The sequence below is a fragment of the Phaseolus vulgaris genome, chromosome 10 (assembly GCF_000499845.2).
Source record: "Phaseolus vulgaris cultivar G19833 chromosome 10, P. vulgaris v2.0, whole genome shotgun sequence".
Classification (NCBI taxonomy): domain Eukaryota; kingdom Viridiplantae; phylum Streptophyta; class Magnoliopsida; order Fabales; family Fabaceae; genus Phaseolus; species Phaseolus vulgaris.
In genome coordinates this window covers 8,243,481-8,265,361 of record NC_023750.2, presented here as the reverse complement: position 1 = coordinate 8,265,361, position 21,881 = coordinate 8,243,481, and the positions used below count along the sequence as shown (strand labels likewise).

Below are 21,881 nucleotides of genomic sequence, written 5' to 3'. Positions count from 1 at the left end.
TATTTTAAATATTAATAGTTTTTTAATGCCCAAAATCACATTTAATTTAATCAATACATTAAGTAATTATTAAATTAGTTAAAACTTATTTTGTTTTGTTATTTTAAAACGAAATTAGACTTTTATATACTAGTAGCAATATTAAGTAAGCATATATAACTATTACAATTTTCAGAAAAGTATAAACGTCTGTTAATACAATTTATTTTTATGAAGTAAAATTATGATGATAAAACTAGTAAACAAGAGTTGAGTATCTCATACAAAATGAGATCAAAGGAATGGAACTTTATGATAATACTATTTCATTTTATTTCATCTAATCTCAGACAATCCAAAAGGTTGTACTCAATGGATAATTAAACTCAACCTAATCAAACAAAGATTCATTTATTAATACATGAAATCATGAAACAAAGGAACAAGTGGAACTACTTCTGAGGTGATTTCTTCTACATAGATTTTCCCAAATGTTTCCACTTGTGTGCCAACTTTGATATTGTCCTTGTGGAGGATCCATCTTCCATCATAGCAGAATTAGCAAGCTTCTTCAGTTCCTTCACTTTCTTCCTAATTTCTTCACCCTCCAAACCCTCCATGAGACCCTTTATGACCTTAACAATTTCCTCCTTCACCACTACACTCTCACCAGTGTTCATCTTTGCCCTCAGAGCAACTTTCAGTTCATCTGTCACCAAAGCTGCATTGGTTCTTTGTTCAGCAAACAAAGGCCATGCTACCATTGCCACTCCATGCACCACACTCTCCAAAACCGAATTCCAACCACAGTGACTCAAAAATGCACCAATCGACTTGTGACCAAGAACTTCCACTTGTGGGGCCCACCCACACATCACCAAACCTTGCTCCTTGGTTCTCTCTAGGAATCCCAAAGGCAAAAAATGCAAAGGATCATCCACCAAACACCCATCACTAAAATAAGTAGCACTTGCCCTATCATTTGGTGCTCTCAAATTAGCCCACAAAAACTTGTGCCTACTCAACTCCAACCCTAATGCAAGTTCATTGATCTGCTCTTGGGAAAGTGTGCCACCACTTCCAAAAGACACATAAAGTACTGAATTAGCTTCTTGTTTATCCAACCACAATAAACACTCACACCTACTTTCACTGGTCCCACTCTGTGTAATGGGCCCAACTGAATAGACAGGAGGATAATCACCATCACCATCTTTACCACGTTGGGATATTGCTTTTGTTGCTTCTTCTTCCAATTCCATGAAGCTGTTCACCAATATACCATCAGGAGCATTAAGGTACCTTTGGCAACGTTGAAGGAAAAGCTTGTACCCCAAACTTCCTCTATCTTGCATACTGTCTGGAAAATCACCACCACTAATAGAGATGCAACCAGGAAGGTGTATCAAACCAGGGTGATCCTTGTACTCACATGAAACCTCTTCATCCAAGTTTTGAGAATGAAAGCAAATGGAGAGCACCATGGTGGAGCAAGGGAAGTATATGTAGGAGAAGATGTCGAGCTCCTTACCAAACTCCAGAGCCTCAGGAGCCATAGCATCAGCAATGAGAGCGGTGAGGCCAGTGGTTTTGGAGAGTGATATTAGGGTTTCTCTCACGGAGGGCATGGCGCGAGCGGTGGAGACCTGAATCTGGATTTCCACGGGGACCCCTTTGTTGTTAGGGTCTTGGGAGTTCAAGGAGGGGAGGAAAATGCAGTGAATGTTGTGAGGGAGGGAATCGAAGAAGAGGGACTTGGAGGGGGAAGGTGAAGAATAGAGTGTGGGAATGATGCATGTGATGTGAAAGGTGTTGGCTTGGAGATGGAGGAGTCGTTTTGCGAACTCGAGGATTGAGACTTGGTGGCTGAAAGCAGGGACTGAGACTATGGCTATGTGGGTTGTTCTTGGTGATGACTCCATGGGAAGAACTTGTGGAGAAGATGGAAAAACCAGAGAAAAAGAAGACTGTGTACAAGGTGAGAACACAAACAGAGGTATAAGTTTGTAGAAGGTGTTTGTGTTTGTTTCCTTGAAAGGTAGTTGGTTGAACACGTGTGAATTAGTATCACAAGTATTTCATTATTGTCACATTTTTTAAAATTATTTACCAAAAAGAAATATTATAATAAATTTAATTAAAAAAATGACTATGATATTTGGACTTATTTGTGTAAAAACTGTCCACCTCTATTTCCAATAATGGTAAAACAACTTTTGTGCTTTTCAAAAGACTTTTGTGCTTTGGAAAAACAAATACTGAAAAAAGAGTTTTCAGAAATTGAATCTTTCAATGTTCTCACTGTCAACTTCCAGACTATATTATGCTCACTTTTTTATATTTCTTTTTTTTTAATTTAGAATTAAAAAATAAACTTTTATTAATAAAAACCTCATTACAGAAAATTAATCCAAAAGATTTCAAAATTTCATGAGTATGACAAAATAAAAAAAACTAAAACTAGGTTTAGAATGAGTTGTGTCACGATCCAACCATGCTCACTTTTGCTTTGTCCGTGTGAAAATTTTCAAAAAAAACAGTTAAATAAGGTTTAGTTTTATATTTCTATTGTAGAAATGATTATAAAAATATTAAAATAAGTAATTGACAATAAAGTTTTGATATAAATTATATTATAACATTTAGGATGAAAATTTTGGATTAAATGTAATTTTAATTTTTTTATATAAAATAAATTATTTTATATAAAAAATATTTAAAATATATTACAACTGATATTTTTTTATTAAAACTAAATCTTATAATTATAATAAATATAACTTGAAATATTTATTTATAAATATTAATTATAATATTTATATTAATTATAATATGTCGGTATGAATAACCTAGGTAGATATTAATAAGTTAGTCACATCTAGTAAAGCTGGGGCTGTACAAAGTAATCAGTTATAATATTAATATTATAACAAATATTTATAATTATAATTAGTATAAATATTATAAAGAGTATTTATAAGTATATATTGATTATAAATAATTAATAATACTATTTATTATAATTATAACATCCAGTTTAATATAAATAAAAATATTAATTATGATATATTTTTTAAATATTTTTATAAAAAGAAATTATTTTATATAAAAAAATAAATTTAATTATATTTGGAATTATAAAAAATAATAATCATTATCAATTTTCTATTCTAATCATTTCTAAACTAAAAATACAATCAAAATTTAATATTTTAAATTTTTAAAAAATAAAAATCAATTTCATATCATAATAAAATAACATAAAATATATTCAATTCAAAAATATTATTTAATCCAATATTTAAAGTATTGATAAACTTTTGGCCAGTATATGAAATAGATTTCAAACTAAAATATGAAAATTCTGAGAAAAAAGAAAAGAAAAGGAGACACTCTACAAATTTAAAGCATATTGCGATAATGTGTAAAACAGATTTTAAACCAATATTTTCTATAATTATTTTGAAACATAATAGACTGATTTTTGAAAACCTTCTACACCCAAGTAAATAGTAAATCAGGAATGAGATGAATAGAAAAGTTATGAGTTTTTTTTCTTCAACAATTCCAATGTGTTTTAAATTGAAAATAAATTTAAACTAAAAAATATTTTATATATATATAACATAAAGTTAAAATAAATTTATTTTAAATATCTATATATATAAATAGAATTAAAATAAATACTTATATGTGCATTTCACGATACTTAGATATTTGTCAAATTGCAATTTAAACTTCACTTTCACTTTTTACTCAAATTTTTTTAAAAAAATGTTGTTTGTTAAAATAATATTATATGTTTAGTAATGCTTTTATAAATACAAACAATCTAATTTATTTAGAAATTAGTATTTCATTAAAACTAAAGTATAATTTAATTTCAATTTTTTAACTTCAAACTATTGTTATTTTGAGTTAAAGAGAACATGGATAAAAGAAATACCAATAACGTGTTTTTATTTAAGTTTATTTTTATTCTTTCTCAAAATTTATTTAAAATGTCAAATATTAGTTAATTTCACTACTTATCAAGTTTTTCTTTTTGGTAATTTTCAATCAATTTTAACTAGTAGAAAATTATGTGTATTACATAATATGTTACTATAATTCCTCTACATATAAAAAACGAATCATTTTTAACTCTCTTTTTTCCCTATTTCACTTCTTTGTATATATTTCTTCTTTTAAAAAAAACTAATGGCTATATTATATTTCTTATTTGTATTATTTAAAATGTAAAATTATTCATTTGTTTTCTATACCTAAACAAACTTTACCTTTTACTTTCTACCTAAATAATTTATTCATTTTTATATGCATATAGTTTTTAATTTAATTTTAGTTCTTACAACTTTCATATATGATATAAATTAAAATTTGTATGCATAGATATTAAAACAATATTTGTAAAGATAAAAATCGATTATTTTTAAGCAGGAAAGTTTATATAATAATTATGGGAACTAAATATAACTAGTTAAACTTCCTTTTGAAAACTTAAAATGTAAAATTTTTAAACTTCCTTTTGAAAACTTAAAATGTAAAATTTTTGTTTCTTTGAACTGACCAATTATGATATTATAACTTTATTATTTAAATTTTGATGTAGTTAATATTCTTGCACCTAACCTGACAATCACGTGTTGAATTAATTTGGTGACAAAAAATGAGTGAGTGCAAATTAAGACAATTCAACCACGCAAATAAGGAGATAAACTTATTCTAAAATTTAATATTTTTTTTTTCTTCTTAAAATAAGTGTTTTCTTGTAATTTTTTTAATGAAAAAGTATTTGAAAATAATAATATTTTATTTATACTTTCAGTTTTAAAATTTAAAATTAATTCATTATTTTCATGATTTATAGTCTTATATAACATCAACATACTAGAAATATGCTATAAAACTTATTAGATAATCACACTAAAATTCTAAAGAAAATCTAAAAAGTTCCAAATAGTCAAATGTTCAACCTACTAAAATAGAAAACACAGGAGACCATAAGACAATACTACTTTCTAAAAGCATTTACCTTTACATGGACCCAATGTTGAGTACTCCAAAAATTGTATACCAACACCTCTAACAAAAAAATATATACATCTACACCCTTAGTTCACCAACCAAATTTAAAATAATTTTTTTTTCATAATGTCTAGTGTATAATTATATAAAAAAAAAGTCCTCCAACCATACTAAAATGTTTTCTTTCTAAAGCACTATTTACCATCTCACACACAAAATAAAGTAGTGAGTTAAAATAGAAAGTTATCCCTATTAAAGCATATTATACCAAAATTATTGCACCTAAGAAAATAATGAAATAGAAACCAATTTTAGAGATAAAAATAATTAGTTGTTATAGTGACTAAATTAGAAACCATTTTAGAGACTAAAAAAATGTTTGGTTTCTAAATTAGTTTATATTATTGTTAAATAATTTTTAAATTGGTATCTAATTAGCTACCAAGATTTTTGCTACAAAATTTAGAAACTAAATAATTGGTAGTTAAAACTTTGGTAGCTAATTAGATACTAATTTAGAAACCATTTAACAATAATAAAAACTAATTTTAAACCAGCTTTTTTTTTCTAAAATGGTCTCTAATTTAGTCAGTATAACAATTAATTATTTTTTGTCTCTAAAATTGGTTTCCATTTCATGATTTTCTTGTAGTGAATGGTGCATATTTCTCTTGTAACTTGGATATGCATAAATTCAGACAATATGAAAGGGTAACATTATTTAGGATTTATTTTCTTGAGCCACTCTTAACACTAATTTTTTACCTATTATATAATATCATCAAAGCAGAAAATCACATCATGAAACACCCTGATATTCTTGTACTTCCAGAAAGACCACACAACAACACACCACCAGATACTCTAATCTTGTTTATTGTTTATTTGCATTTTGATTCCTGAATCAAGTGTTGCTAGATTTTTTTTTATTGTCTGGTAGCATCATTGAAATTTGTATTCAACCATGACATTGCTTCCACTTCAAATATGTTTTGTTATAAGTGAGTAGGAGATGAGAAATAATTTCATCAACTACATCACAAATAAGACACAAAATCACATCATTTAAGGTCAAAACATTTATTTTTCTAAAAATATCCTTAGTTCATAGTCTATTATGAAAGAGTCTCCACGTGAAACATATCATTTTTGGGGGAACTTGACACCTCTAAACTTCCTAGAAAACTTGATCTAGTTTTGATAGAAAACACATTAGTTACCTTTTTATAGGATGGTGTAAGTGGGTAGGATGGTGTTTACATACCCCTTATGGATCATCTTCAAATGATTTTTGTAAGTCTGGTGCATTTTTTTTATCTTCTTTAATTGTCTTTTGTCTTTTACCTTTTTCTTTTAACTTTCTTAGAGATTTTTTTATCCTCCCCCTAGCACTATTTTTTCTCTGCTCTCTATAATAAATTATATAGTAAACAAAATGCTTACAAAATTTGAGAATCAACTAAAAAACAACAGTAGAAACTTGCATTCAAACTATCCCAAAAATATTGTTACCCATCAAACAACCTCAATTTTATCACTAATAAAATAAACTCTCCCAAAACCAAGTTATTAATGAAAAAAAAAATTCCTCTCATATGAGCCATTTATTTGGGCTTTAATCATGATAAATGCACAAGCCCATTTAATTATGTGCATTTGTCATTTGTTCTTAAAATAAACTTAATTATGGACCGAGGCTGCAAGAACCAAATGATCATAGAGACCTTGATACCATGTCACAAACTAACTCTCCCAAAAGCTTAGGATATTAGGTGAAGGAACAACATGAGTATTAAGTCTTTAACAAAAGTGAATCATATAAAAGAAAATAGCACAAAGTATTGGCAACATCCTCCACAACCTATATGTTATAACCCATTTCAAATTCATATTCACTGTTCAACCACCACTTCTAATGGCATTCTAATTGAAGTAAGCAAGAAAACTCAGGAATACAGGTCCTGTCTAAATAAAAAACCATTTTAAGAATTCATTCGTACCTAAAAAAAATATGTATAAGTATAACCATTTTTCTGACTTTAATCGGTTGATCATGTAAAAAATATTACAAATGAAACAGAAGAAATTAACTAATACTATGCTCAATCCCCTATACAGGAAATAAATGGGTGTAATTTTTTTTTATCCTAATTATATGAATTAAATTTTATACCCTTAATTTGTTGCAAAGTATAATAATGAGACGTCTAGTGTCCATAGTGGAAGCATTCATTGGTCTATTAACTCTATAAGAACAACCATTATAGAAAAGTTATCTCTTGAATTACAATAGTGTTAATAAATATGATCACAACTTAAACCATTGAATTCTCTAGTTATTTTTTAAACTATATTTAAATTCATGACATTATTAATCAAAATTGAAACTAACTAACTTAGTAATTTTCATCAATGTTAATCAATTAATTGTTTATTTCTTCTATAAAATGATATAAGAAAGTACAATTATTTAACAATGACATGAAACTTAGAATCCAATGCAAAACAACAATAAACTAAAAAGAAAATAGCTACTAGCAAGAAAATTTAGAAAATTCAAAGGTCCAAAAAATAATGAATTTAAAACAAATGAAATCAACCTAGTATGATGTACAACACCAATACAAGTATATAGAAATTGCTTCATTCGATAGTTCACCAAAGCACACCTGGACGAGTACTCCTGAACGACAAAAAGTTGGACAACATCCCCTGTTGCATACATTTTTATACTACACATTAAGTTCCATCCTAACCATAAAACTTGCAGAGGCAGATATCAACAAAATAAAAACAACTTTTCTCCTAACAAGAATCAAAGATTCAAATATACTAGATCAGTTGCATAGAATGACATATGTGGGTCTCTATGTTTACACACTTAGTCAAACTCCATGAATCATGATTATGCTTACAAAAGACATGAAGGAACAAACAAAAAATTTGGAACTAAGTTATCAATTGCATTCTCTTCACCGTGTTGTCTCAAATATAACCACATTTTTATATAAAATCAAACTTCATTTGGGAGAAAATAAATACAAAAAATAGAACAAAAATAAATACACCCTTTAACAAAAGCCAATCATATAAAAGAAAATAGCATAAATTATCAACAAGATCCTCCACAACCTATAGGTTATAGCCCATTTCAAATTCATATTCACTATTCAGCCACCACTTCTCATTAAAATTTCATTGAAATAACTTTAAGCCCTTATGATGTAGAAACACATGGTGGTCCCACAAACATAAAAAGTGATGAAGCAAAGTAACAAGACATAGCTGATGGTCCATACGCATAATCTCCATGCACCAAATGGCAAAATCAAACACCCACATGAATTAAAAGAAAGAATGCAGGTGCAAAACAAAACCTAAAACAAAAACTAGGTGCAGTTTTACATTGTCTCCTCTTCACTACCTCATGGACGACCAAGCCTTTGCAAGATTTCAAGCTTTGTGCACAACAAGAAATTGGTGAAAGGAGAAATTGAACCGTAAATGCTAGAAGGAAACAAGAAATACAACAATAAACCAACCACGAAAGAAGAACTTGAATCCACAAGTAAAAAGGAGGAAGAACAACCTACGAATTTGAAAGCATATGAAGTCACCAACATAAAGAAGATCTATCAAATTTAAAGAAAGGGAAATAGAAATGAAGCAAAATCTTACCAAACTCAAACCGCAACTCGCCTCATCTTAAGCAACCTAGGGTTTTGAAAACTGGTACTTTGCAAAAATTGGTACTTTGCAAAAATTGGGGATGTTGCGAATATGGGAATTCAAGCTCAGGTTACCTTACCTTAGGTTGGGGAAGACCGTTTTCGGGAAATAGAGTGGAGGGAATGCATGGAGAATTCTGGCGCACATACAAAACCACATATTAGGTTTACAATATTTTTATTTTTTTAAAACCTAACAAAATCTGTATGTAAGTTTCGTATGTAATACATGTATTCCTTTACATACGAATTCACGTATTGTTACATACGGATCTATCATTAAAAAAATTTCTCACCTCAGCGTGCCACCTTTTACATACAAATTTTTTATACGAAATTTTGTTTACAAAAGTTATATATTCTTACATACGGAAAAATTTGTATGTAACAAAAATTTACATACAAATATAATTTCGTATGTAAGGTCCGTATGTATTTCTTGTATTACATACACATTTATATTCGTATGTAATTATTAATGGGTAATGACCAAATTTCTTGTAGTGTATTAGATTGTGGATAGTTATATACCAGTCTTCACCAAATAATTTTTTCCCATTTTAGCTCACCAAATTCATGTGTCTTCCATGTTTTCATCTAAATTGACTGCACCAATTTCTAAGTAAACTATCCAACATTATTTTTTCCTATACAAATAACTTATGAGAATGACCATACTCAATGATGATCTACCCACCTCCTCATACCCCTTCTTTAACATTACTCTAATTCGATATAGAAAAACAATTTATTGTATTTGTCTTTAAATATGTGATTTCCATACCAAGTATATGTTGAAGATGGATGAAGCTTCTTGTCTACCTAGTTTTAGTGTGTGTTTGATGTAGAAAATAACTAGTTTGCTTTGAAGTTTGTAATGGGTTTAGATGATCTTGTATTTAGGCTTGTGTATGTGTAAGGTTGCCTTTTGCTACATGACCTATCCTAGATGCCTAACCAAGCTTAGATCAAGCACTTGAAGTGGTTAAAAGTTTTTCCAAAAGCTTTTTAGAGTTTTCTCCAAAAATCAGGATACTGCACAAAAATAAATTTGTTTCTCTGTAAAAGAATAGGTTTATTTTTGGTTTGCTGAAAGCATTTTCGAAAGTTGGTTAGGGCACCAAAGGTACAACTCAGTCAGTTGAGTTGGCAGTTTTCCTAAAATAAATCTGTTGAGTTTAAACTGAATCTGTTGTTTTCATAACAGCTTTTCAACTGTTTTTTGAAAAGTAGTTAGAAACTGTTTTCTATATAAAGAAAAACTTCTCTCACATGAAAAGTTGTTGAGCAATCACGTTTTTGACAGAGATTAAACACTTTCTATGTGAGAAGAAGGATTGAAAAGAGTTTTTGAAAGGTTTTCCAAAGGGATTTTCAAGTGTGCTTTTTCTAGGAAAACTTTGATCTTGGTGAAGGTGCTAGTGCAGTTCTGCAGCAAATTGAACTATTGGTTTTGAGTTCTTGCATCTTCTTTTCAGGTGTTATCTTTCCTTTACTCTGGTTTGTAAAGGTGTAAGTGTTAGTCACTCCTTGATAGGGTTTCTTGGAGTGCAAGGTGTGCTGAAATAAGGTTTTTTAGCATTGGTTGTATTGTTCTTGTAGTGTTCAAGAACTGTTGTGTTTGTAAGTGATTGATACTGGTTTTAGTGGATTCCACCTTGGAGTAAGGTGAAACTGGATGTAGCTCTTTATGAGTGAACCAGTATAAAAGCTTGCCTGTACCTTTCTTCTCATCCCTGCGCTCGTTTATGGTTTTTGCTTAATTCTGTCAAGAACGAAATCTGTTCATTTGAAATCAAATTTGTTAAATCTGGGTTTAATAAAAACTGTTCTTCCTGATTTGTTAAAGTTCTCTAATCACTAACACAGTACTTGTATATGAGATTTTCATTGATTTAAGGACAAATAGTCTTATTCATTAAATCCTGACAAAGAATCATTTCCTTTGAAACCTTGTGTTGAATGAACTTGATTGATTTCTTGGCATAATCTGTATTCTTCAAACTGGTAAAATTTAACCAATCTGATTCTGTTATACCTCTCTGTTGATTGCAATTTTAATCTGAACAAGTTCAAATTGTGTTAGACTGTTCTGAAGAATCAATCTGTTTCTTTTTAAAAACAATCTGTTCTTTTTCCTCTGATATACTGAAAATTGTTTGTATTTGCGAAAATTTTATATATTCAATTCACCCCTCCTCTCTTGAACTTAGACACTAATAGACCCAACAGTATATAGCCAACATTATGTATTTTTATCAATTTTTTGAAATACATTGATTATGTAAATCCCTTTGTTAGGTATATCTTACTAAACTTTGTTCATACATGTATAAAGTATTACTTTTGATGTATAGTAAATATTAGTAAGTAAGGTAATGAGTAGATGAATGATAAATAAGAAAATGAGTAATAACACATCATACCTAAAAGAATGACAAGATACATGTCAAGATAAGTGATTCTTATTTAACAAAATATTCCTTTTTTTTCCTTATTTTGTATTTCTTAGACTTTTACTTTGTAGAATTTATTTCTTTTAAGGTGTAATTAGTAAATAAGTTTAGATAGTCCTTTTGTCAAGTCCATTTTTTTTATATATTTAAGACAATACAAATAAACAAAAAAGGTCAAAAAGAAGTAAAAGGAGTTATGCAAGGAAAAGGGAGTCCAAATTGAAGAGATAATTTTATACTAAAACTTTAATGAATTAGGTCAAACAAAGCATGATAAAGTAAGCAATGAAAACATGAGTGAGAATGGAAAATACCTCACCAACAAATCCTACCAAATGAGATTTATTTGATATTTTTAAAATTTGAATTTCAAAATTCCTCCTATTTCTTTTTAAATTTTTGACATGGACTCTTTGTCCTTTAGAAGCCACATTTGAATTTCATTTAGAAGACATCTGTATTTGTACTTTTAGATTTTATTCACTATAAATAACCACCATTTGTCTCTACAATGTTACTTTGAAATTTATGAAATTTGATATTTGAGAGAAAACATTTGTGAGAGATCACCAACTTAGAGTCTTATCTTGGGTTAGGAGTTAAGTGAGGATTCTTCAAGGAGCTTATTAAGAAGAGGAAGTCACCTCCTTTTCTAATAGCACTCTTCTTCAATTCTTATAGGTTTATTCATCCTTTTATTTCTTTAATGTTGTTTACTTGTCTTGTGTTTTTTTTGTTTGTTTTAATTCTATCATTTATTCAATTTTGCCAACCTCTTATTCATTCTTATGTGATATATTTGATTTTTTCTTATCTTATAGGAATAAACCTTCACACTTATATAATTATTCGGGATTAAATTCGTGATTAATGGTAAGCTTCCTTAAGTTTATTTGTTCTTTGTCATTTGTGATATAAATTCAATCAAAATCCAAAATAAGTTTTAATTAAAGCTCAAATATAAGTTTAACCTTATCATTACAGATATTGAAATAAAAGAAGTAAAGGGTATTATAAGAATGTTAAATGATTCGAAGTGAGTATTTTTTTAATTATAAATTGATTTTACACATTTGACTTATTTATTAGAGAATAATAAATATATTGTTTAAAGATAATTTAGTTTAAAAAGATTAATGTTGCTTTAATTTTACTTTTTATAAATTTTTTTCCATACTTATTGTATTATTTAAGTTAAAAAAAATAAATTAATATTACCAATGACTTAATTGAAAAGCAAATAAACTAACATGAACAATAAAATGTGGGAAAAATTACACATTGAGCACTTATAACATGATGTGGCAATCTCAGTATACCTTCTCATCCATCTTGTGCACATTAATCCGTCTCTCCAATAAAGCCTTAACAAACTTAACATTAATGTGCAATTGTCATCGACCTCCTTTTGCCCCTTTCATTTACCTCATGCCACCCTCGATGAATCATTGGATGCTTCTCACATTTTCATTCTTTATTATCACACATAACTTGTTTCTCGGTTGCAACACGTTGAAACCATCGTTATTCTTTGTTAGCACCTCATGCACAATCATACCCACAAAGTTTCTCACACCTTTGTTTGCCTCTTTGATTAATAACAACTTCTTCATCCATTTGTCTCACACACCTATTGACATGTGAAAGACACATCACTCATCCAAGAATAGTGAACGTTGGTTTTCACCTAACTTACTAGGAACATCCTTACAAAATCTCTCTCACCATATTTAATTACAAGGTGTAACATTATTCCATCATCTCTAGTCAATGTGACAATGCTTAGGCCTTTGAGTAACACAAAATATAAAATGTCCCCATGCCTTTATCTAGCTAACAAATGAATCACTCCAAATAATGACGGTCATTATCTTCATTTTCACCTTATAAACTAAGATAAGCTCATTAATTAGTTTTTCTCTCCAAGGATAAGTTTTTTTAACACATACATGTCACAATAATCTTTTAGTTCGATTTATGGATTGAATTTAAAGAGTAATAAAACTAGGTTGAATTTAATTTTAGAAAAAAAGAAAGGACGATGAAGGGAGTAATTACACTTATGAAATAAATCCATTTGCATTTGATGGTTTTCGAATACCACAAAAAGACAAATCAAACCACATATTAAATTTATTAAAAAGGTATAATTACTTTATTCGTGCCTACATTTTGGAGCAATATTCAATTTAGTATAGTGGTTTTAAAAAAAATTAATTTGGTCCCTATGATTTTTAAAATGTATCCAAAATGGTCCTTTCTGTTAAGTCGCACTAAATGGAGTCAACTGGTGCTTATGTGGCAAAGAGAAGGGGTTATGTGGATTGCCAAGTAAAAGACACGCCAGATTGGATGTTTAAGGTTTAGAGGCATGAGATTGGATCGGTGGAGATTAATAAATTATGCTGGTTAGGGTTTTTGTTTTGGTCAAAACATTTTCGGATAGTGGCTTCTTCACAAATACGAGGGTGTTGATAGATACGAGGGTCGTTTGTGGTGGAGTTTGGTGTTGTGGATTCGTTGGTGGGGGAGGAGTAAATAACATTTGTGATTCGTTCGTGGGTTCGTTCGTATTTTCGTTTGTGTTGGGAATGTGTGCCTATAGGTCTGCATTTGTATCATCATGCAGTTGTAATTGAATGGAGGTGCAACAACAACGATCTAATTCTAGCCATGGTGGTGGGAGCATGACGACTTTTGTTGCTCCCATTTGCAATTGTGGTGAATTTGCGGTTTTGAGAACAACAACTGTAAAAAATGGTGGGAGGCAATTTTGGGGGTGTCCAAAGTACAATGTGAGATGTATTGAACTGTGGTTTATGAAAAAAAATGCATTTGTATTGATTTTTTGGTTATCGTTTTGTCTAATACAGAGTAGGAGTGGCGTAAGCATGAGATGCAATTTCTTCAGATGGTGCATTGAAGACACTAGGATGACAAAGATGGAACTATTGTTAGACAAAGAAACAAGATTTGTAGCTTGAAAAGATGTCTGAAGATGTTAAGAAAGTGGATTAAGATGTTATTAGTAGGATTGTTATGTTGACTATTTTCTTAAAATTCCTATGAGTGACATATCGATGTATATTTTCGGATTATGATTGAATGAGTTAATGTAATATGTATTAGTGTGTTGAGTTCATTATGTCTCGTATGTAATATGTATCCCGAAATCTGGATCAATGCAAATGAATTTGAATGAATGAAATATTTGATTTTTTGTATCAATGCATCTTGGATAGTAGACATCACAGTCACATCTGAAGCATCATCCACTTCAGTAACTAATTGTTTCCTTTGAGAATTAATTGATTTAGTGGTTGCATAGAAATTTCAAGCTAATACAAAAATCAAGGTACTACAAAAAAACTGGTTTGATACTGGTGCATTTGTGCTCTTAGAACTGTATAAGACAATTGTAAACTGGTTTGATGGTGCATAATGAAAGAACTTTGGTATTACTGGTGCATACAATTCATATGATTTATTTTATTGGTTCTTCTCCAAGGATGATTTGAAGTGCAATATCATGAAATTTGGAGGATGCATCCAGAGATAAGGAAAACTAAAGCAATTCAAACTAAAAATGAGTTTTAAATGCAAAATATATATCAATTAATAGTATTTGGTTTTGTTCCATATATACATAAAAGTTGGAGCATTTTTTTTATGCTGAGCAAGAAAAAATTGTCAAAAGATGTCACTAAAAATCAAACAACAAAGAGAAGCACAAGTTGCAAATGCACTACAAAAATATCTTGCAAATTATATCTAACAAGTTCTGCTATCCAGTTCTGGACCTTAAATTTGCTGCAAATTACAACTAACAAGTTGCAAATCCAGTTCAATGCAAATTTTACAGAGTTCAAAGATGCACACCAAAGCAGTTTTGACAGCAATCCAGCTTTTCCCATCTCAGAGTAAACTAAATACATTGATTACATCATACATTAACAAAAGCCTAAAATAATTGTTTTTCAAAATACACAACTATAGAAACGAGTGGGTTCCAAAAGCATTCATGGCTCCCAAAAGCGGCCTCTCATGGACTATAACTTAAGCCTCATGTTGGATCTTGATAATTTTGCGCTTGATCTTGTTGTCCTTCAAGCTGCCTGAGATGGTTGTGAAACTGTTGGTTGAGTAGGGGGAGACGGTGGAGACGGTGCAGTTGGAGCTGCTTGATATGGCCCTGTGAAATCGCCTTGGGTGAGATAATCTTGGGTGAGATGACCTTGGGTGAGATAGCCTTGGTGCATTTGAACCTTGTTTAGATGGTTTTTCAATGTAGGACTTTCTGTTGTGACCAAGCTTATGACTGATCCCACATTTTTTTCTTTAATCTAGTTTCGCCTAAGTGACTCTTGCTCTTCATTACCTCTCATGCCTCAAATCTTCTCTTCTATTTTGGTCTTCCAAGCATCTTCTTTGTGGGAGGTGACATAGCATCTGGCATTTTAGTTCTGTCCCATACTTGTTCATTGTTCACTGGGTAGATAATTGAGTTGTAGACCTTTGCATATGTTTCCTTCTTGAACCAAAATGAAATGAAGTTGACTGGATCGACATTGACAAATTTCATTGAAGAAATCGCATGACAACAAGGTATTCCAGTTAACATCCATTTTCGACAGTTGCACTCATGTATGTCCAAGTTAACCGCAAACTTTTCTCCAATGATAGAGATATGTCTCACTTCAAATAAGTGATATGCAGAAGAGTTGTGATGATGGAATTGGTTGGACATATCTAAAAACTAACACAATAACTTTTTAAAATAGTGTATCAATGTTGTTATCTAACCTGGGTATCCAATATCGAGTTTGATTTGTTTCCTTTTGTAACCTGCTTAAAATCTTTGGACATACTGATCCTTCAAATGAGACAATTTTCAATTTGTTCTTTGTCCATCTCCGCATTATATAAAACCTGATATCTTCTAGCATGGTAATGATAAGTTTTGCATATGCAACTACAAGCACACTATTAAAGCCTTCACAAATATTGTTGACAAGTGAGTCACATTTTGGAGTGAAGGTGAACCTTGATATGGACCAAAACCTAGTAAAGAAACATAAATGATTTTAGAACCTAGTAATTGGTGTGCATAAATAATTAAGAACCTAGTCAACTGAAAATAAATTACTTCATAAACTTAAAATAAATTACTTGATAAACTAAAAATAATTGAGCTCACAAACTGATTTTGAAAAGGCCAAATTCCAAATAAAAGGCAAAAGCAAGAGAGTGCCTCATTCCAGTAATAGTGATGAGCAAAAGACATTAGGTGTTAGTGAGAAAAAGAATGGTGATGAAGGGTTCATAATTGTCTCAAAGATGAGGAAAAACAGCCAGAAGATCACAAATGGAGTCACATAATTGTACAACCAACAATCCATAGAATGCAGGTATTTCCACATAAGACAATTTACTCTATACTATCAATATACACACTAAGGTTTACTGCACATATGCCCTAGAATTTTCAAATCTAACAGTGGTATCTCCTGAAATATTCTAACCTGACATGAGTAAAAGAACAACTTAGAATGCTCGTCTGGGAAGTAGTGTAATCAGATGTTTGAAAGCCTCATCATCGACTTCCTTTATAGCACTTATCTCCCTCTTCCATGCTTGGGGATATGTAATGTCGGATGCCCTCCACATTAAAGTTTTCATTTTTTTCCTGCGAATTTCTTTCAGAAGTTCGGGTACAGGTGTTAAACACAGAACCGCTGCACTGCCCCAGGTATTAGTTCTTGAATGGCAAACAACAAACCCTGTCAAAAGTCATATATACAATACTTAAATGAAAATTATACATAGACAAAATTAACAATTGACAACAAAGAATATACCTTTTGTTGGTCATACATGAAAGTGATGCTTTGACATACATCTACACCCCCAACATCTTCAATTAAAAGCTGCAAAAACCAGCTCCAATAATCTTTGCATTCAACCTCAACCACAACATATCATTTTGGGTCCCTCCCAATTGTTGTCAACAGTTCACCACCATAAAAGCCTTTCAAGAAGCACCCATCCAAAGCAATTATGGGCCTACAAGATATAAAGTTATCCTCGTAGGCTTTTAAGCACACATAAAATTTGTTAAAAACTTTGAACCATTCATGTCTTCAACTTTGACTTTCATTGTAGACCTCAGATTTGCACGCATAAGCTCATGTGCATAGTCATAAATTCATTTGTACTGCTCTTGAAATGAACCATGGATATTCTTCAACGCCATGACCATTATTAGTTGAGCTTTTGACTTACTTATACTTATGTTCCATTTTTTAATAACTTTATTCCTTACATCATTACTTCTCAATTTTGGATTCTAACTTAAAGAAGTCTCCAACCTCCTACTCAACCATTTAGTACTCAACAAATCGACCTGAAATTGCCAAGCACATGTATGTACATCATTTAATTTTCTTAACTGCCAACAACTTGTTGAGGGTAAGAACCCACAATATGCATACCATTCACATTGTCCTTGTGCTTCAATACACGACACACGAACTCTTGAGTTATCATTTTTTTACTAATTTCAAGTTCCTCCCTGAATGGACAACATAAGTTCTAATGACATCTTTAAATGCTTCCCTGTCTATAAAATAGGTACCCAGATCCCCGAAAAAATTTGCCATGTTTTTTGGCATTTCAAATGATGGAAATTTACCACTTGTACACATATCCTCCTCACCATCTTCAAATTCATCCATGTTGTCTAACTATTCTGATTCCCACCCTGTATCTGACAACCCTCTATCATGTGCAAATGTTCCTTTACTTTCATCATCATCAACATCCAAATCCTGCAAATCATCTATACAATCTGGTTTTAAACCTTGTATAGGATTACTGGCTTGCCTTTTACTTTTGCGCCTCTGCCTAACCTCAACTTTAAACCCTAAACCCTAACTTTCACCCTCACCCTTATCTATACTACCCTCACCCTTATCTCTAGTACCCTCACTCTGAACTTCAATTTCACCTTCAATAAATTCAACTTCCTTTAACCAAGAAGAATCTTCTAACACATGCCCACCATCATCATCCACACTATCATTATCACATTCCATGTCTTCATGAATAGGTGAACCAATACCCTGACCACCATGACCTTCGTCCTCCTCATCATCTTCCTCAACCACACCTTCTATACCATTATGCTCACAAATGCCCACACCACCACCATCCTCAACACCAGCTTCAACACCTCCGAGTTCCACACCACCATCATCCTCAACATCAGTTTCAACACCTTCGAGTTCCACACCACCACCATCCTCAACATTACCTTCAACACCTTCGGGTTCCACACCATCACCTAAAACCAACAACACTTCTGCTTCTGAAAAAACATGCACTAAATTAAATGAACTTCACCATGTGTATTCGCTATTTTCAGCATTTCTCACTACAACATTTTTAACTTTAGACCACGCTAAAATAGGCCACAGATGTAAAAGTGTTGCCTAAACATACTAAAAACCACGGTTTTAGTATAGTGGCTTAAAATATACAATAAGCCACGGTTTTAAAAGTGTTGATACTTTAGGCCAAGGTTATAAAATTGTTAATAGTTTAAGCCACGGTTATTTATGTGTGGTCTTTTGAATTAAAAAAATCTAAAATAAAATTCAATTTTTGTGGGAAATTTTTCGTTTTCCCTCTCGGTGAATAAAGAACAGACCTCTCGTCACTATTCACCTACGTTCTTGCTTACGAACGTCTCGCGAACATATTTGCGGTTCTCCCTCAGTTTTCACGTTCTCCCTCACTTCTCACCTTCTAACCGAGCGTTTCCTCACTTTCGAGACATTCTCACTGCCCCTTCTTCATCACTGACACCCTGGACTGGACGTTCTCACTGTCGTTAGTCGGGCTATCCTCACTGAACACACTGGACATTCTCACTCATTTCAGGTACTCTGTATCTCTCGCTTTTAGGGTTTCGATTTTGGGTTTTGTTTGGTTTGATTGAATTTTGTTTTGGTTTCATTAGTTTCATTTAATCTTTCACGTTTCGTTAAGTTTAATCTGGGGATAGAGGTTTCTTTTCATAGACTATAATTTGGGGACAAAGGTTTCCTTTTTCGTGAATTGTAATTTGGGGACGAAGAGGGTTTTGAGAAAAAATTTATAAAATAATTTATGTCACTGTTAGTAATCTACCTCTAATTTTGTTCATAAGTGGTCACATAAGTAGATTAGCAGTCGTGGCTGGTTTTCAATTTGGCAACATAAAAGTTGTAGATACTATAGTTGGTCTAGAATTGTTGAATTAGGAAGGGAAGGATTTTTTCAGTGCTATCCATCAGATTGTCAAAATTCCAGCAGCTGGAAATGTTGCAATTTTACCATTTTTGTTGCAGAGTATTAGAAGAGGGCTAGCAGTGGCAATGGACAACTTTTGGATAGTTCTTATTTTATAGCAGCAACAAAGTGATTTCGTTTTGTGCTTCTTTAGGGTGAGGTAGTTAGTTGAGTTTTCTCTATAACAGCTGGTTTATTGTTTTTATGCTGGCTTTTATGCAGAACCCTTCACTGTGACTCTAGCTACCAATCTGTTGAACGTTTTTTAATTTTCCTACTTGCTTGTTAATTGTAAATATTATACTATGTACACACATGCATCTTGCTTCCTACTGCTGGTGCCGTTACCTTTACGAACACTGCATATAACATTAATATTTTTGGCTTAATCAACTGATATGGGAATATGGCAAAAAAATCAATTGAGGTTAGTGTTACCCTTTGTGAAGAAGAGTATTACAGGGCACCAAAGAAAAGGGACTTCCATATAGATGTTTAATACGAATAATAAGAGAAAAATCAAAACTATTAGCATAAGACAAAGCTTTATATATACTATAGATCTGCAGTTCTGTTTTGGTACACTAATGTATAATATATAAATTTTGACCATGGCCTCTTGTTTTCTACACCATATAGTTTGACATGATGTCTCACACCTTGACCACGAATTATGGCTTGCAATCTTATGACTCCCTTCAATGCTCTTAATGCTTTCCTAGTCTGTTACACTCCTAGTTTCAAGTTCATGAGTTTAAAATTGTTTAACTTTTTAGTGAGTCCATTTATATTTGTTTTATTTGAGTGGATACACTTGAGTAAAGAGAATCAAATTGATGAAAAGTGCAACAGCATGTGCAGTAGCAACTGCAACATAAGTCCATTTATATGTTTTATTTTTGCTCTTAAAGAACATCCTATATTTGATATTGAAGAAAAATGGGTGAAAGCCAAGAGTCAAATTTAGAGATTCAAAATACATATTTCATAATTCTTACTAAACAATTAAGATGCTTTAGTCATCTCCATTCTATTTTATTTTTATAACGTAGTTGTTCTATTCATTTGTCAACATAAAAGAAACCTACCCTAATAAGGACCGAAACTGCCTCTGTTCAACTTTCATTTTCAGTAACAATTATTTATTGGCCAATAGGACTAAAATATACCATGAACAATGATACTTTTTTATTATAAAAAAGTAAAAGAAAGAAAACCACATATAAATGCACACAAGAATATTTTTGTTTTTATTTTCTCTTAAGTAAAACATGTATAATTTATTCTATATTCTGAATAGTTTAATTCATATACATGTTGTTGTTAGTGCAATTTTATTTTTTTTTTGAAAAATCCAGCATCCGATTAAAACTCTTGCTGATAGGAATTCCTATTGGATGACTTCACAAAAATTAAATTCTTTGAGTTTCATATATTTATGTGAATTTAGCTCTTTGTTTTGTTTAGGCTACCTTTGAGATTTCTTTCAAATTCTTCATGTTGTTATTGTTGAAACTAAAAAGGAGCCTTAACTAGGGGAGCAAATAAAAGTAAGAGTGCTTAAAGAAATTATGATTGATTTACTATGTCATTTTAATGGTCTTTTTAGAAATAATATTTCCACACGTTCAACTATATTTTATCTGAATCTTTGTAGGTCTGGTTGATTTATAGGTACACTATAGAGTATATCCAAATAATGTATTGCTTCCTTACGAAGGTGAAGATAGTGTAAAGTGGAGTTTTATTAACTACTGAAAGAGGTTTGTTATGTGATAAACATACTTAACTTATTTATCATTTTAAATATTCAAAGCATGTTTACTAGTTTGTTTCTTTAATGGTTATAAGTGTGCTAGAAATATTTGGATTCATGGACCTAGATCAAGTTCTGTAACTTAACTTGTGATTATCTCATATTAAATTGGAAGAGAACAAGTATTTATTTTATTTTATTATATTATATTTTGGTAGTTGCTATATTTATTGTTTGAATTAGATTTAATTAGTACATATTTATGTATTTTTTGCAGCTTGAAGACAATGAAGAGTACGAAGACAATCTTGAAGAAAAATGAACTTATTAATATGTAGTAAAGAAAAAATATATTATGTTTTTTAATTAAGTTTGTAATTTTAACTTTGAAGACTTGATCGTCATCATTATACTTTAAGACAAAAAAATTTATTATGTAGTTGGAATGGAATACATCTATTGAAATATGTGAAATTTCTTGTTGAGTCATTTATGTTTCAATACACGTTTATTCTTTTTATCCTGAACTTTTGTATGAGTAATTTTCTAAAATTAAAGAAATATATTGTTGTTTTTGTCAATACTTTAAGCAACACTTTTAAA

At 30.8% G+C, this 21,881-nt stretch overlaps 2 protein-coding genes and 1 long non-coding RNA gene across 6 annotated transcripts; 1 reads left to right on the top strand and 2 right to left on the bottom strand.

Annotated features, from left to right (window-relative positions):
* Window positions 1-288: 288 nt before the first annotated feature.
* LOC137819456 (hydroquinone glucosyltransferase-like) lies at window positions 289-2,014 on the bottom strand. The gene has a single exon (XM_068623310.1). It carries the CDS (start codon window positions 1,899-1,901, stop codon window positions 453-455), a length of 1,449 nt encoding a protein of 482 aa, XP_068479411.1. The 5' UTR covers window positions 1,902-2,014; the 3' UTR covers window positions 289-452.
* Window positions 2,015-17,934: 15,920 nt separating this feature from the next.
* Window positions 17,935-18,617, bottom strand: LOC137813776 (uncharacterized). The gene is made up of 3 exons (XM_068616202.1): window positions 18,593-18,617; window positions 18,138-18,533; window positions 17,935-18,038 (listed from the first exon to the last, which is right to left on the bottom strand). The coding sequence occupies exons 1-3, from the start codon at window positions 18,615-18,617 to the stop codon at window positions 17,935-17,937; spliced, it is 525 nt and encodes a 174-aa protein (XP_068472303.1).
* A 222-nt stretch (window positions 18,618-18,839) lies between these two features.
* LOC137818882 (uncharacterized) lies at window positions 18,840-21,840 on the top strand. Of its 4 annotated transcripts, none has more exons than XR_011082167.1 (4): window positions 18,840-19,132; window positions 19,582-19,677; window positions 21,180-21,285; window positions 21,556-21,840. It is a non-coding gene; the product is annotated as an uncharacterized lncRNA (long non-coding RNA). The 4 variants fall into 4 exon arrangements; XR_011082165.1 differs by having other exon boundaries at window positions 18,841-19,132; window positions 19,582-19,682; window positions 21,556-21,839; XR_011082164.1 differs by having other exon boundaries at window positions 18,841-19,132; window positions 19,582-19,682; window positions 21,197-21,285; window positions 21,556-21,837.
* Window positions 21,841-21,881: the final 41 nt, after the last annotated feature.

Excerpts from the sequence above, each read along its gene's own strand:
- LOC137813776 (XM_068616202.1), bottom strand. The coding sequence starts at position 18,617 with ATGCTGAAAATAGCGAATACACATG. Across the intron at positions 18,534-18,592 it reads GAAAATAGCGAATACACATG|GTGATGGTGTGGAACCCGAA; the intron begins GTGAAGTTCATT and ends TGTTGGTTTTAG. Across the intron at positions 18,039-18,137 it reads TGAGGGTAGTATAGATAAGG|ATTGTATAGATGATTTGCAG; the intron begins GTGAGGGTGAAA and ends GTTTAAAACCAG.
- LOC137819456 (XM_068623310.1), bottom strand. The coding sequence starts at position 1,901 with ATGGAGTCATCACCAAGAACAACCCACATAGCCATAGTCTCAGTCCCT.